Raw genomic sequence first — 16909 nt, forward strand, 5'->3', positions numbered from 1 at the left:
CCACGACAGCTGTGCGGACCCCTCCCTACACACACGAACACAGAGTTTAACCACACGCTCACACACACACACACACACACACACACACACACACACACGTTCAAACACACACACCCGTGTACACACACACACATGTACACACACACGTACACACACACACACGTACACACACACACGTACACACACACACACACATGTACACACACGTACACACACACGTACACACACACGTACACACACACACGTACACACACACACACGTACACACACACACACACATACACACACACACACGTACACACACACTAAAACGCACATGCTCCAGCCCAACACTGCCCTCCCCCACCCCGAATGGCCTTGGCGCTGCTGCCGTCGCATGCCAACTCGACAACATAGAGCACCACATTGTGTTGAACTGTATTAGCTGTGTCGTCCTCACTCTCTCTGATGTGTGTGTGTGTGCGTGTGTGTGTGCGTGTGCGTGTGCGTGCGTGCGTGCGTGCTTTGCACAGGAGATGGAGGCTGACGACAGCGGGCTGGGCCAGGGCCCGACCCAGGGGGAGGTGAGCGGCAGCTGGGACGTCAGCACCGAGCGGCTGGCCAGCACCGTGGGGAAGCTCTGCAAGACGGAGTCCCAGAACCACATGTCTCCCAGGTAGCGCCATGAAGCCCCGCCCCCCCCCCCCCCTCTGGCCCTGTTGGCCGCTACACTTGGAGGTTCAGTTATATAGAGACGAAGAGTGATGGCAGTGGAGTCGTGTTTGGTTTTTAATCCAGAGCCGAGCTGGCAGATGGATGTTAATTTAATATTGTTATTGTATTACACATGAGCTTAGCAAACTTTACAGAAGAGGATAGTCGTCTACGTATTGTTTATTGGCAGATTCTGCTTTTCTACGTTCGCCTGACGTTGTTCATTCCAGGGTTGCTTACTGTGGCTGTTTTTTATTTGTTTGTTCGGACAGCTTGTCAAGATGGAGCAGAATAACTTGTATTTGCGGTAGTTCTGTGTCATAGAACTCTGCTTCCATTATGCATCTTGCACCGAGTAAGCAAACGGCCGCGGTAGGCAATGGCTTCTACTGAACCCCCCTCCCTGTGTGAGTCTGGTTCCTGCGTCCTGTCTCCTGGCTCTGCTGTCCTGTCTGTCTGTCCTGTCCGTCTGTCCTGGCTCTGCTGTCCTGTCGGTCGGTCCTGACTCTGCTCTCCTGTCTGTCTGTCTGTCTGTCTGTCCTGTCTCTGTCGTCCCGCTCGGATCTGACTCTACTGTCCTGTCTGTCTGTCCTGTCTCTATCCTGACTCTGCTGTCCTGTCCTGTCTGTCTGTCCTGTATCTGTCCCCCCGGTCGGTGGTGCTGCTGCTCAGCAAGGCGGAGAACAAGCTGCAGCGGCGTCCGCGCAGCACCTCAATGAAGGACCGGCAGAACTCCAAAGCCCAGAGCGACCGCACCAGCAGCATGGAGAGCGAGTGCTCCCCGGACTCCCGGCTCGGAGCGCAGGTACCACACTGAGCCTGGGAACAGGCTCTTGGCCAATGCTACTCCACTGTTCGGAGTAACACACACACACACACACGAGTTTGTGTGTGTGTGTGTGTGTGCGTGTGTGTGTGTGTGTGTGTGTGTGTGGCGTTAAGGGGTTGTTTGTGCGTGGCGTTAAGGGGTTGTGTGTGTGTGTCTGTCATCAGCGGTTGTGTGTATGTGTGTTGTCAGCAGTGTTAATTTTGTCAGCTATTTTAGATTTAGTCTTATTAGGCTTATTAGTTTTAGTCATGTTTTAGTCATTGTTCTCCTTCGTAGTTTTAGTCACATTTTAGTCGACCAAAAGTCCTTGCATTTAAGTAAACTATCTAAATGTCATTACTTTTAGTCAAAATGTTTTCTCTTTTTAAACTAATTAAATTAGGCTAACCCCTGATATATGGACACCTGGTAAGTAGTTCCAGTCAAATAGAGTACTAGAGTGAAAACGTCACGTTGTCCTGGCAACCGGATTTTCAGTTCTAAACAACCGAACGAGCGATGGCGTTTTCCATTGGTTCCATGCGTTGTTTCTTTGAAAATGAAAATAAATCAATTTCTAGAGGTGAAAATCACTACCAATCGAAACATGTCGAGGCGTTCATGTATTCCCCTGGGGTATTAAAAGGAGAAGTTTGTAAACGTCAGTTTAGTTTAGTTTTTTTTTTATATAAAGACAATCTATTCTCAATATAATTTACATCATTGGTAAAGCAAACTCGCAAATCAATTCGCAAAAAAATCGTTCCTTTTCTATAAAAGGTTCGTGTGGCATAGGATTTCCCCTTTAATTTGGTTTGTGTAGAACCGAAAATCGGTTGCTATGGAAACGTGACTACACACTTTAGTACTCTATTGTCTGTTCAGCCTTCAAAACGAGAGCTGGTAAATTGTGAAAAATGCATTAAACTGTAATGGGACGAATTTCAAAGTACACCTTATGTTGAAAGTATAGACCGTCGCGATTCCCATTGAAACGATGATGATTCGTCTTCAAAACGAGATCTGGTAAATTGTTAAAAATGAATTAAACTGTAATCAGACAACGCGGTTATATGCTATAGACCCTAGAGTATCTGGTATAAAGGCTGGGACGAATTTCGAATTATAAATATGTACAATGCATAACGTTAGCTCATAGCTGAGTGGGCTATACCTCCCGTTGCCAAGTCGTAGCTAAGGTCCGTCCTATTTACTGGAGGAGTGAACATTGTTTCCGTTGCATAAGATCCTTACGGGAGGGTAATGATTGGAAAATATCATGCATTTTGAGTGTCCAAATAGTACACCACTAACATTATGCGCAGGCCTCTGCATGTTCTCATTCCTGCTGTAATGTGGTACTCGCGCCCGCAGGTCCCCAGGAAGTCTGTGTACGACCAGCTGAACCAGATCCTCATCTCTGACGAGCGCTTACCCGAGAGCATCATCCTCATCAACACCATGGAGTGGCAAGGCCAGGTGTGTGTAGTCATGCGTGTGTCAGTCTGTGAGTCGGCGTTGGTGTGGGCCTGTGTGTGGGGAACGGATACTTTTTTAATTTGTAGGGACCTGGATGTCAATTCCTCTTCCTACCTGACAGAAATATCAGCTTTAACTGTTATACGATGGGTTTATGCACTGTAGCCTAAAGACTAATGCATGGGTGATTTGATATGCGTGTGATTCATCATTACATTATGAATCAAGGCGGCTCCACGCCCACCACCGTTTGTGTGTGTGTGTGTGTGTGTCTGATGTGTTTGTCTGACGTGCTCCTCTGTGTGTCCCAGTATGTAGCGGAGGTGCTGCATGGGCACGGCCAGCCAATCGTGTCCACCTGCTCTGCCGCAGACGTCCAGGCTGCCTTCAACACCATCGTCACACGCATACAGAGATTGTGAGGCTCTCTCTCATTATCTCTCAAACGCATGCACACGCACGCACGCACACACACACACACACGTTCATGTGTGGATGGATGTGTCCCTGTCTGTGGGTGTGTGCCTGTGTGTGTGCGTGCGTGCGTGCGTGCTGGTTTGTGCCTGTGTGTGTGTGTGTGTGTGTGTGTGTGTGTGTGTGTGTGTGTGTGATGGTTTGTCTGGGTGCTACAGAACTTTTAAACATTCAGCAACATCCTGGCTCCTAGCCAGCAGTGCCGTATTACTATCACCTAGTAATAGTAGTCAGTGTTGTGACCTGTTACCTAGACCCAGTATGGGCTCCGTTGCTCAGTCAGATCCAACAGTAAAGACATTCACTCCTGACCAGAGCGTTGTCCCGAGGCTGTAGGTCTGTGTCTCTGGACTGCACATCTTCTTATTTCATTGCCATTTAAAAAGCATTGAGTTCCAGACCTCCGCTTTTCCTGGATTGATTGCTTTCTGATTGTTGTCTGTCCCAGCGGCGACCATCTGCTGAGATGGGCAGAGGAGGCCGCAGCTCAGACTGGAATTCCCCGTCTCAGCCAGTGTCACTCCCCTTCCTCTGTCAAACCCAGTGTCACTCCCCTTCCTCTGTCAAACCCAGTGTCACCTCCTCTTCCTCTGTCAAACCCAGTGTCACTCCCCTTCCTCTGTCAAACCCAGTGTCACCTCCTCTTCCTCTGTCAAACTCGGTGTCACCTCCTCTTCCTCTTTCAAACCCAGTGTCACTCCCCTTCCTCTGTCAAACCCAGTGTCACTCCCCTTCCTCTGTCAAACCCAGTGTCACTCCCCTTCCTCTGTCAAACCCAGTGTCACCTCCTCTTCCTCTGTCAAACTCGGTGTCACCTCCTCTTCCTCTTTCAAACCCAGTGTCACTCCTCTTCCTCTGTCAAACCCAGTGTCACCTCCTCTTCCTCTGTCAAACCCAGTGTCACTCCCCTTCCTCTGTCAAACCCAGTGTCACTCCTCTTCCTCTGTCAAACTCAGTGTCACCTCCTCTTTCTCTGTCAAACCCAGTGTCACCTCCTCTTCCTCTGTCAAACTCAGTGTCACCCCCTTCCTCTTTCCCGTCTCCTGTCCATCCAAGCCAAGTGGCTTTTCTCCAATCACACGGCTGCTCTCCACTATAAAGCCACGCCCCCCTCAAAGCGATACAGTTTTAATGGTGAAAGTCGACACCATATTGTTATTGTGTAGCGAGATGTTTTGGCATGTTGGTTATATGACGCCATCATGAGGATTAAACCTTCCTCTTAACGATTTTCCTTTGTAACGCTAATCTGAACACGTTCTCCAGAACTAGACTGGGTCTGTGTGTGTGCCAACTGGCAGTGAACGGTTGGAGCTATAAGCCTGCCTCTGCTGTAAGACTGAAGCTTTCACACTGTCTGTCGCTCGTCATTTCCTTCTCACACATTCTCTGCTCTCGCGCTCGGTTGTCATTCTGGCAAGTTGCAACTCGAACACCTTCCCTGGCTTATTCTCCCTTTCTCTTTGTCTCTGTTTCTCTCGCCCTCTCTCTCTCTCCCGTTCTCTGGTTCCCTCTCTCTCCCGTTCTCTGGTTCCCTCTCTCTCCCGTTCTCTGGTTCTCTCTCTCTCTCTCTCGTTCTCTCTCTCGTTCTCCCGATCTCTCTCTCGTTCTCCCGTTCTCCCGCTCTCTCTCTCTCTCTCTCTCTCTCTCTCTCTCTCTCTCTCTCTCTCTCTCTCTCTCGCCCCCTCGACCCTGTGCAGCTGTAACTGCAACGCCCAGATGCCTCCCACCATCAAGGTGGCGGTGGCGGGGGACCAGTGCTACCTGAGCACCATCCTGCGCTTCTTCGTGGAGCAGCTGGCCAACAAGACCCCCGACTGGCTCAGCTACATTCGCTTCCTGGTCATCCCCATCGGTGAGGTTACCATGGTGACGGAGATGACGTGACAAACGTAAAATAAATATAAAAATAAATAATAATAATAATAATAATAATAATAATAATAATAAAAAATAACAATATAAAACAATAATATAACGAATAATATAAAATAAAAACATGTATATTTTTTATTTTAGAAATGAAATAAATCTATAAAAGAATCGTAAACAATATAAAGAATAACAAAAAAAAAGAACAATATAAATTTGATAATATAATTAGATAATAAAAAATGAAATATATTTTTATATTACAAGCCTCCAAGCATTCTGGCCAATGTCCACATTGTACTCACCTCTTGTGGGTGTGGTAGGCAGTGGTGCTCCATACTGATTGCCCCCCTGTGTTCCCCAACAGGTTCCCATCCCCTGGCTAAATACATGGCGTCGTTCGACAGCCGCTTCAACACCATCTTCATGGACACGGCCTGGAGGGACCTGTTCTGCAGGACAGAGCGGCCCACCCTAGGTCAGGAGTCCCACCGTGTGTGTCTTGTGTCCAGGTCTTTAGGGCAGCTGGCTGGTACTGGACTTTATCCCTGTGAGAATGAGCATTGATCGCTTCTCGTTTGAAGTTGGAGAGCGATGCTGTTAGCCTGTTGGCGGCGGGCGTACGTGCTACGGGACACGTAACCAGAGGAGCTTCCTTGGGTTAGGCCTGTTGGACCACCCCGTCGCTGGAGCAAATCATTTTAATTGACCTAATTCCAAATTGGCTGCAGTGGCGGTTCACAGCTCTCCTCGATTCCTCTCCCCCTGCTTCTCTCACAAACAAACAAACAAAAAAACACTCACACAGTCACACTCACACACTCACACACCCACTCACGGGCACAGGCGAGACTTTGATCCAAGCTGGCTCCTCTCTGTTCATGTCGGTTCCCATCCCTACAGCCAGCCCCACCAGGCCCCCCCCCCCCACTTGCCCGGCCGCCCTCCTCCTCCTCCTCCTCCTCCGTGGTTTTGCTCCTTCTTAATTTGCTCGATAACTTACAACGGAGTGAGGAGACGGTTTGCGAGTAACGTCTCTCTGTCTCGCTCGCATTCTCCCAGCGGGGGGTTGCCAGGCGAAGGGGTGAGCTGTGGCAACATGGGAAGGGTTCTGAGTGGTCGGTGGGTCTTCACTAGCGCCCGGCCTTTAGCTGTTCTCCCGACAGGGCGAGCGGTGGGAACGCTCGGGGGGGGGGGGGGGCTGGCCCTGGGAGCCATCCTCAAAACCCTGCCGCCTGCCAGTCGAACAGAGCCCGGCCAAGTTGGACCACGTACACATGCAAACACAAGCGGCAAACACAAGCACACACTGACAGACGCACACACACGTATGCACAATCACATGCACGCAGACACAGACAAAGACGCAGACACGCGCACACAGACACACATATGCACAGACACCCATACACACCAACACAAACACGTATGCGCAAACACACATCCACATACACACATACACGCACACACAAACAATTGGTCTGTTTCCACTCAGTGTGATATTTCCCCAAACTGACAAACATTCATCAGCTCCGCATGCCGGACCCAATTCTTCCCATGTTTATGACATTCTACACGCAACACACGCGCCCCTGCTCAACCACGGCCCCCCATTCTGCAAAATGGGAATTATTTATGCGCACACAATCCTCCAGCGACCTATATGCAAGTATGGCCTTTAAAAAGTATTCATTTGCATCTTGTTTCGCTCTAGTTGGGCAGCCTCTGGCAGGCACACACTCTCTTCTGCTCTGTGTGTCTGTCTCTCTTCTGCTGTTTGTCTCTCTCTCTGTGTCTCTGTCTCTCTTTCCTCTGCTCTATGTCTCTCTTTCTCTCTCCTGCTCTGTGTGTCTCTTTTTTCTTCTGCTCTGTCTATGTCTCTGTCTCTGTCTCTCTGTCCTCTGCTCTGTCTCTCTCCTGCTATGTGTCTCTCTCTCTTCTGCTCTGTGTGTCTCTTTCTTCTGCTCTGTCTGTATGTCTCTCTGTCTCTGTCTCTGTCTCTCTCTCCTCTGCTCTATGTCTCTCTCTCTCCTGCTCTGTGTCCCTCTCTCCTGCTGCAGACCACTCGGCTAAAGGCTTTGGTACATGTTGTATCCTCACGTCCTGGGTTTCTGTGTCCGTCTTTGCAGATAACCTGGACGTGGCGGGCCGCGTGGGCCAGTATCTGGCCGGCGCCAACGTCTCCCACCAGTTCCCCATCTCAGAAGCCATGCTCACCTACAAACAGAAGAGGTAAATCTTTAAAATGCCACATTTATCACAACCAGACTGAGCAGCATTTAATGTCTTGTTATGTGTCTTGCTCCTGTTCAGTGTGAGCTGTGTGCTGGTCGGTCTGTGAGCACGGTCTTTGTGAATGCTGTGTCGTCTCTGGACTTTGTCTGGTTGCGTTTTCTTATTTTTTTGTGAGATTAAAGCAAATGGCAGATGATGGCCAGACCCGGCGCGTAAATGACCTGATTAACGGCTGCAACGCATGCTTAGGAATTGCATGTGGGCCAAGCAGCTATGGGCACAGTTGCATGCAAAGTGTGTCCCAGCAAACGCACACCCACACGCTCAGACACACCCACACGCTCAGACACACACACACACACTCAGACACACACGCAGACGCTCAGACACACACACACGCAAACAGACAGACACACCCTCACACAGACACACGCAGACACATGATTTCGCAAAGATAAGTTTCATTTTATACGTCCAGCCTGATTATATACATTTCCAGCCTGAGGCTACTGAATCAATACAACGAGAGCAATTATTTATTTTAACGCTGTTGCATTCCTTCTCCCCCCCTCCTTGTCCCACCCCCTTTGGTTTGCACTCAAGGAAGAGAAGTTTGTATTTTGATTTTTACATCAGGTATCTGAACCGGCTCTTGTTTTTCACTTTTGAGTTTTCTTTTTCTATTCCACCCTCCTGATTTTTCTCTGGTGGTCCATGGCGTGATGATCCCCCCCCCCCCCCCCTGCTGTGTGTCTGCCACATGTCCACCTCTGTCACGTCCACTACTCACGTGTCTCTAACAACTCGACGCCCCCATGCACTCTGTCCCTTGGCCTGCTGTGTCTTCAGAGTCTAACCGTGTGTCCAGTCCTGTGTGGTGTTGTTGCCGTGACGATATGATGCCTAACAACCTAACTGAAACATTATGTCGGTTTGCCTTTTGAGTGGTTATAAATAATAAACCCTGTCTACCTTTTTTAAGCCAATTCCAATTTCACAGAATGATCCAAATGTTACTCTAATAACTTGGCAGATGTGCTTTGCTGCCTATTTAGATTTAAATAATGTAAACAACATGAGTGTTGATTTCCCTTCGAGCATCATTCTTAATTAATTAAGCTTAATATTTCTGTAGCTCACATTGACTTAGATATAACCATAACAACATAACACTTTCTCTTTCTAAATTTGATGCAACATGTACAATAATATACCCTCTAATGAACCCTTCTAATAATCTTCCAGCGTAATTCTATCTAATCATTTTTTCCAAAGCAGAAGCAGAAATCGTGCATATCTTGATTTTAAGCAGCACATGAATCCGATTGCTATTGGATCTAGGCCCTGCGTCGTCTGAGAAGACAACAATATGATTACTACAGCAATACAGGAACCCTCAGAGGGGCCAGGACAACCTGCATTGTCTTCATCCTCATCCTTTAAACCAAATCAAATCCAAGAGGCCGAGAGCTGTTTAACGTTCCCAGCCTCCACCAACGGCCCGACCCGATTCACCAACGACGGAATTCCCGAATATTCCGAAACCACGCTGCTCTGTTCCGCCCCCTCCCTATAAAGCTGGCCCCTCTATCTATCATCTATTTCTACACTTATCAATTTATTGTGGTTGTAAGGAGCAATACCCCCCCCCCCCCCCCCTTCCATTCATCTCATCATAGCCTGACCCCCCCAACCTGCCCCCATCCTCTAACCCCAGCCCCCCAGGAACGTCAGCGCAGCCATTCCACTCAGCCAGCCATGTTCCATCCCCGCTGCGATGGGACATGGGGTCTCGGCTCCCACCTGGGTCAGCCCACCCACCCCTCCCCCGGGACCATTGAGTGTTCTTGTGCGTGTCCCTGGGTTTTCGGGAGTTGTCATTGTAGCACTCTCGTGGTGGAACTGCTGTGCTCACACGCATGCTGTTCTTCTCTCTCTCTCTCTCTCTCTCTCTCTCTCTCTCTCTCTCTCTCTCTCTCTCTCGCTCTCTCTCTCTCTCTCTCTCTCTCTCTCTCTCTCTCTCTCTCTCTCTCTCTCTCTCTCTCTCTCTCTCTCTCTCTCTCTCTCTCTCTCTCTCTCTCTCTCTCTCTCTCTCTCTCTCTCTCTCTCTCTCTCTTTGTCCACAGCCCCGATGAGGACTCCTGCCAGAAATTCGTGCCATTTATCGGGGTATGATATGTTTTCTTTTATTTCTTAACGCGAGGGTAGTCTATTTAGAGCAAGCCTGAGTAAGCTAGATTTTGAAAGTATCCAGCTTAAAACATCCCAACGCCTCCCTTCTGGCCTCCCTCCAAAGCCACTCCCACAACACACATGATTGGCTCACTAGCTTAAGCATTAGGTCTGCCTCGCTTGCTAGCTGAAGCGCTAGGTCTGCCTAGCCTCATGGAAGACTCAATTCATGTGCAGTGAGGGCACGGGCAGAGTGCGCACAGGTAGCCGGGTTGGTAGGTTGACGGACAGGGAGGCCATCCAATCATTTCATTCAGGCCGAAAGAAATTATTAGACAGGCTTATTACAGGCCTGCGACAGCAACATACCCCAGAATTGTTTCATTTTTTTGTCAGAGCATTTGATTTAATGATTGCTGTCAGGATGTCAAGAGAATTTCAATAAATACGACAAAAAATAAATTGCCAACCCTGGCTTTAACTGGTGGGGGGTGGGCACAGTAATTATATTTAGTGTCTACCTTTATCATTGAAAGGTTCAAATGTGCAATGTCCACGCAAACAACCAGGTGCAACATCCCCAAAGATACCGCTGTCATGAATGTGGTCATCAAAAGGAGTTCTATATGGATTCATGCCGTTTAGGTGGGAGTTCTAAAAAGGGGGCTGGTAGTCATAACATGAATGTGTGTTCTGGTAACACGCTGACGTAGTTTATGTCTCCCCTCAGGTGGTGAAGGTTGGGATCGTGGAGCACAGTCTCTCCACCTCAGGTGAGCCGGTCAAGGAGGAGGCCGTCGGATGGGGTTACTCACCGCTGGTGGTGCAGGTGTCACCATTGTTCTCTGTCTCGCTCTCTGACGCTAGTGACTGTACAGAACGTCATGTGACCTTCACACAGCCAGATTAAGATGAGACGCAAATATGTGTGGATCACACCCGTGGGAATCCTTACGTCGTTAAATCAATCCACAGATTGGGCTGGGGTTGGGGTCATAAATTATGTTTATTATTATGACATTTCATTTTATTGCCTCTAGAGACAGGGATGTATCACAAGGCTACAGGGTAGCAGTATCTGCATATGTATTAACATTAAAAACGAAAAACTAGTGACAAAGTTAACGGTTCGGTTAAACAGCTGAACTGGCTGAACCAATCAAATGGCGACAATAGTTCATACAAAGTGCTCGTTAAAGTGGGTCTTAGGGGAGGAAACGCAGAGGTCTGGGAAGTGTAGTTCTTTTTACGATTTATTAAAGCATTTTTATTCATGAAGACGTATTACGTTAGACAGGAAGGTATGGGAGAGAGAGAGGGAAGGACATGCAACGGGCAGGAATCGAGCCTCCGTCGCTGCCGTAAGAACAGCGAGAATTTATGGTACGCGCCCTGGAAGTGTAGTGTTTCTAAAGGCGACGGGGTCTCCTTCAGGAATAACGTGCTCCCCGTTCCGCAGTGGACTCTGACGACGCCATGGTGGTGAACCCGGGCATCCTGTCGTCGCCCACGCCGCCCGCGCCCGGCTCGTACGGCAAGGAGATCGGCAACACGCCGCCGCAGTCCCCCTCTGTCTCCACCGCCCTCTCCGGAGCTGGGTGGGTACCGCCTCGGTCGCCGTGACGACAAACGAGGGGCCGATCGTTGATAGAAAAATCATGATTACGATTATTTTGGTCAATATTGAAGTCACGATTGTTCATACGATTATTTTGGAGTTTGAAAACGCGATGAATTTATTCAGCATTTCTCTCCAAAAAAAGCACTTTGTACCTGAGAACATTGAAATTTCGTTCAATTAGAAAATAATGTACAAATATGTATCCAGCTGTTCTGCCATTTCTATAAAACATTTAATGAATAATAAATAAAATAATAAATAAAAAATATAATAAATAATACATTTAAACTAAATTGTATTAGTTTGGAGATCGTTTGACACTCGATTGACACTACTTTCGAAATAGCGATCAAATTTCTATTAACCGCACAGCCCTACGACTAACCCTCAGCCGAGCTGGGCGAGTTATTGTAGCCGTTGGTAACGAGTACGTTGGTAGCGTTCAGCAGACGCCTCGGTCCGGCGCGACGGGCCCTGACTCGTCATTGAGGAGGAGCAGGGTGCGGGTGCTGGGTGTGTTGCTCAAGGATGACTGCCGGTAGACTGCCGCCAGCCAGCCTGACTGAACTGCTCGTAATCGTTTGACATTTAAATCTAATTCAACAGCATTCCTCACATTCGCTTGGAGTTGGCTCGTTCGTGTGCCTGTCTGTAGGCGTGATCCCTCCCCTGAATGCCAGTCAGCAAGGCACCTTTTGATAGGAATAGGATCACTCATATATAGCTTGATAGGCTATATATATTAAATGTGTGTAATAAGATTAATTTTGCCCTTGATCACATGGTCGTAGAGGATGGTTGCATGGTTCCTTGAATTTCAAGTATTCATTAATGTGTGTGTGTGTGTGTGTGTGTGTGTGTGTGTGTGTGTGTGTGTGTGTGTGTGTGTGTGTGTGTGTGTGTGCGTGCGCGTGCGCTCCAGTTCTCCGTGCTCGGGCGGCGAGGTGATGGGGCTGCAGGTGGACTACTGGACGTGGCAGGGCCCGGAGAAGAAGAAGGAGGGCGAGAAGAGGGACGTGGGCCTGAAGAACACGCTGAAGAGCAACTTCCGCTCGCTACAGGTCAGCCGTCTGCCCTGTGGGGGTGAGCTCACCCCCCCGCCCAGCATGGCCATGACCGTGGTCACCAAGGAGAAGAACAAGAAAGGTGGGTGTTTGTCTGTCTATCTGTGGGTGTGCGAGGGATAAAAACGGATAACCCAATATGTGTTTGTGTAACTTGGGAGAAAACCGTGTTATTATAAGACTACTTCCTTCGCTGGATTCAAGTCTCGTAACTCTGGATAGTACAGCTATCGAAAAGAAGAGCATTCAGCAAACTAGAAATACGTTGGTAGTTGTTCACGGGTTAAGTGGGTTTGTCTGTGTGTCTGTGTGTGTGTGTGTGTGTGTGTGTGTGTGTGTGTAAAACTGATAAAAACACATAATCCAATGTGTGTGTGTGTGTGTGTGTGTGTGTGTGTGTAAGAGCAGATGTAATTGCAACCCAAAGCAACGATTAGTAGGATCAGGAAATGGGAATTGTGTAAAATGGGAGAACAGGTTATTATAACGTCATTTTGTTTACTGGATTCGTGTCTCGTTACTCAGCTTTTACAAAGAGAGCAATCAGCACACCTGAAATGTGTGTGTGTGTGTGTGTGTGTGTGTGTGTGTGTGTGTGTGTGTGTGTGTGTGTGTGTGTGTGTGTGTGTGTGTGTGTGTGTGTGTGTGTGTGTGTAATTTAAGAGATTTTCTGGAGTTTGTTTGAGGTTTTGTTCCTGACCATAATCTCCATCAAGTGTTGTTGCCAGTGCATATAAATGGCCATATTGCTGGCAACAGAGAGACCTGGGTCAGGCTTGTTTGTTGTTGCTCGGTCAGCCTGTACCTCATGATGACCTTTCTTCCTCCACAGTGATTTTCCTCAGCAAGAAGCCCAAGGAGAAAGAGCTGGACTCTAAGAGCCAAGTGATCGATGGCATCAGCAGGCTGATCTGCACTGCCAAGCACCAGCACACCATGCTAAGAGGTAACACGCGCACACACATGCACACCAACACACATGCACACACCAAACACACACCAAAACACACATACACCGAAACACACACCAAAACACACAAACACACACACACACCAAAACATGTACACACACACACACACACACACACACACACACACACACACACACACACCAAACACACACACACCCACACCAAGACACACACAGACACACACAGACCCGTACAGACCAATGCACAACCATAATAAAGTAATACGAGCGCAAGAAACGCAATTGAAGTGCTCTGCTGCCACCAAGTGGCAGAGCGAGGTATGACCAAGGGCTCGCTGTGAATCTGTATTTCAATGATATCATCACCACGCCGTGTATACAGATACATTGTTCGGAGCGCCAGCCTAGTTAACCCTATGTCATATAACCAACCTAACGCTCATTTCCTCCGTGCAGTTTCTATCGACGGCGTGGAGTGGAACGACGTCAAGTTCTTCCAGCTTGCCGCCCAGTGGCCCACCCACGTCAAGCACTTCCCCGTGGGCATCTTCGGCTACACCAAGCCCATGTGACCCCGGGCTGCCCCCCCCATCGCCCCCCGGCCCTTGTCCCTCCCGACCACGCCGGACCCTCCTCTGCACTTGTGTCCCCCCTGGAAGAGCTCCCGGGGGCTGGGGGTGAAGCGTCCCCCCCCCCTCCCCCCAACCGGTGGTCCGGGCCGCTCTAGTTTTCCTGTGGAAACCTTGACTGGCTCACACACACCCCCACCGCCCCCCAACGCGGCGCGCTCAGCCCGCCAGCCAGTTCCATGTCGTTGAGTTGCTGCGTTTGAACTTTCAATGTTGATGTTGTTGCGGTTGTTGCCGGTTTATTCTTTTTTGTACATTTACACACTACAAAAAAATGAGAGAGCGAGAGAGAAAGAGAGCGAGAGAGAAAAAGAACAAGTATCTATTTTGTAAGATTTGTGCTGCCGCCTTGGGAAACTGTTTTGAGGTCTGAGAGAATTGCCACATTTCGATTTGACGGCAGCTGTGTTTGCACTTTGTTTTTGTTAACATTTTATTATTTCTGTGAAATTCCCGTGCTATTGTTACTCTACAAAACGGAGGCGTGTGACAGTGATGTGCAGTGGTGCATATGAGATTGCTGGAGATTGTGTTTGTGTACGTTTATTGACGGTTGGAATATTGCTGTGAATCTAGATGGAATCCTTTCCCTTCTAATTAACTCAGTGTTCTGGTTTCTAATATAATTTTTCACACTAAAGCAAAAAAAAACAAAAGGAAAAAAAAAGATTTTATAGCGACAAACATACGACACTGTTTATTTCTTTCTGCCTTGTTGCTTTGAAGCATCCTGTTTACCTAACAAGCAAAACGATAACAATTGAAGTATTTGTATTCTAGATGGTAGCTATTATGAATGTAGCTATAACGCATTTGTACCACATATATACAGTGCATTAGCTCAGTGCTTTGTTCATCTATTTAAGCAACGCTCATGTTGGTGGTGTCTGGACTTGATTGGGAACAGGACAGCTGGTCTAGTCGAAGCATTGTTGATCTGATGAACCACGTAGTCCAACTCTTACAGCTGAATGCCAAATGTAAGAATCCCTTTAGTTCTGACACGTCATGTTTGGTTTGAAGGTTTTTGTTTTTGGGGTTAGAGTTCACTGATTCCCCTTGTGTTGACATCCGGCCAGCCCCTGTTTGTAAGGGGTAACTTGGGGCTCCTAACCACGTGTTTGTCTGTTGTGTTTAGAAGATGCGTCTGCTCTCATTAGCGTCACTTGGAAAACCGTCTTTGTGGATGTCCTGGTTCGGGACTTCTTGAGTAGATATGTGGTGATGTGCCAAAATCCAGTTGGTTTAGCGCTTTTGAATATACACTACACAGCTTGGTCTTGTCCCTGCAGGAATCCGCTTAGAGTACGGCGTTTCCCTAAATCTTTGTTTGCTTCAGCGAAGTGGCTCATATTGGTCCAAATAAAAAATTGCGACTTCTACATCTTTTAAGTGTTCAAATGCTAAACGAGAACATCAAAATATAATAATCCCTATGTGGCTTGATATGGAAGTAGTGCAAAAAAATGTTAAATGTTATGTCGTTAAGACAAGTTACCCACTCAGTGTTGAATATGCCTATATTAAGAAATGTTTTGTTTTGGACTTTTTGAAAGTCTGACTTTAACGTGCGTTGGCAGCCGTGTGACGCACGACGCGATGGGATGAGCAGAGGGTTTAAGTCACTGCCTATTTGTGTCTGTGTAGGTGTGCTAAATATTTTATGGTACTCCCTGAAGTGTGTTACTTATGTGAACTATTTGCAATAGGAAACCTTTGAGAGATAGCAAAAAAGGGCCTTCTTGGTGATACCTGTTGTTGCTTTTTATATAAAGTGAAGACTTTCGAGCTTAAACAAGCTGGCTTTTATAGTATTGTATATAAACTATAGAAGATGTACTATTGTGAATTGCAAATTCCCCCCCTCCTACTAAATTTAAAGCACAAATAATTAACCTTTATTTCTTCTGGATGCCAAATGTATTTCAATAATTTTGTTTGATTTCTAAAATGCAAACACTAGTCCAATGTGTAACTTCTTGTAAATTTCTCGCCCACTGTGTAATGCACTTTTTGTGGTTGAATCCACCGTTCAGCTCCATTCAGAACACACTTGGGCTCGGCGGTCGTTGGAGGCTATGTCTGAATTATAAACCACTACCTTTAGTCACCAGAAGGCATTTCTTTATCCGAGTGTAACAAGAGCCCTCTATAACCGGGGCTCAGCGTTCATGACGGGATAGAGCGCCTCCAAGTCTGACAAGTATTTTTTTTTCTTTTGCGCTTTCGTCTTTGCTACTTGATGTTAAAAGTAACTCTTATTCAACATCTACCGCCACGTGTCTCCCTGTGACCGTACACTCGAGCTGTTCCATTTCTCTACTTTAATACCTATTCGCTAAATTCTCCAGAGATGACCCGGCCAGTGTCCATTCGTAAGCCCTGTGCTGTGCTAGCCAGGGCCAGAGAAGGCTGTAAAAGAGATGGCCCTTTAAAACGTCATAAAGAGAGCATACAGGTGTATTTCAATGACCTCCGTTACATTTTACCCTAGATTTAAAAAGGTAGCATGGGGGTGTTTTACAGGAATGGATCAGTGAGTTGGCTTTTCGGCTTTTACAGCAACTTTTTCACCAAACTTAAAGCACTGCAGTAAGCAAACTTTCAACATAACTTATGCATCATTTTCCCCTTAAGTGGTCCTACTCCATAGCCTGCCAAGCGCCACCTCATTGATCCTGGGATTTGAAATGCCACCCAAGTGTCTTTGCACAAACCCTATTTTAAATGACATGACAGTATTTTTAAATTTACCACTAAGAAAATATGGGTTACTCTTTGCATGTTTTACTATAGTTGTAAATACGTTTTGGATTTTTTTATATGGTTTTGTTTCTTTCCATGCTGTCACAAGCATTTGTGTTAAAATAAAGTTTTTAATCTTCTGTACAAGCAGCATTTGGGGTCTTCATTTCCAGAGTCAAACACGTT

The 16909-nt window shown here is 47.4% G+C and overlaps 1 protein-coding gene across 3 annotated transcripts in view; it reads left to right on the forward strand.

The window, feature by feature from the left end:
* Window positions 1-16861, forward strand: part of LOC307071708 (phosphofurin acidic cluster sorting protein 2) — a 48631-nt gene extending 31770 nt beyond the window's left edge. Inside the window, exons 12-24 of one of the 3 annotated variants that reach the window (XM_079730765.1) lie at window positions 513-655; window positions 1366-1498; window positions 2876-2980; window positions 3292-3398; window positions 5155-5309; window positions 5694-5804; window positions 7456-7558; window positions 9688-9730; window positions 10464-10506; window positions 11193-11331; window positions 12277-12500; window positions 13251-13364; window positions 13806-16861. In XM_079730765.1, coding sequence (XP_079586891.1) covers window positions 513-655; window positions 1366-1498; window positions 2876-2980; window positions 3292-3398; window positions 5155-5309; window positions 5694-5804; window positions 7456-7558; window positions 9688-9730; window positions 10464-10506; window positions 11193-11331; window positions 12277-12500; window positions 13251-13364; window positions 13806-13921 — 1536 coding nt within the window. In that variant the 3' untranslated portion in view covers window positions 13922-16861. Of the gene's footprint in view, window positions 1-512; window positions 656-1365; window positions 1499-2875; window positions 2981-3291; window positions 3399-3902; window positions 4902-5154; window positions 5310-5693; window positions 5805-7455; window positions 7559-9687; window positions 9731-10302; window positions 10379-10463; window positions 10507-11192; window positions 11332-12276; window positions 12501-13250; window positions 13365-13805 lie in introns of those variants that run through there. The other 2 variants (XM_079730767.1, XM_079730766.1) reach the window with 2 other exon arrangements.
* The last annotated feature ends 48 nt before the right edge of the window (window positions 16862-16909 follow it).

Source organism: Pollachius pollachius (genome assembly GCF_949987615.1).
Source record: "Pollachius pollachius genome assembly, chromosome: 2".
Lineage (NCBI taxonomy): Eukaryota > Metazoa > Chordata > Actinopteri > Gadiformes > Gadidae > Pollachius > Pollachius pollachius.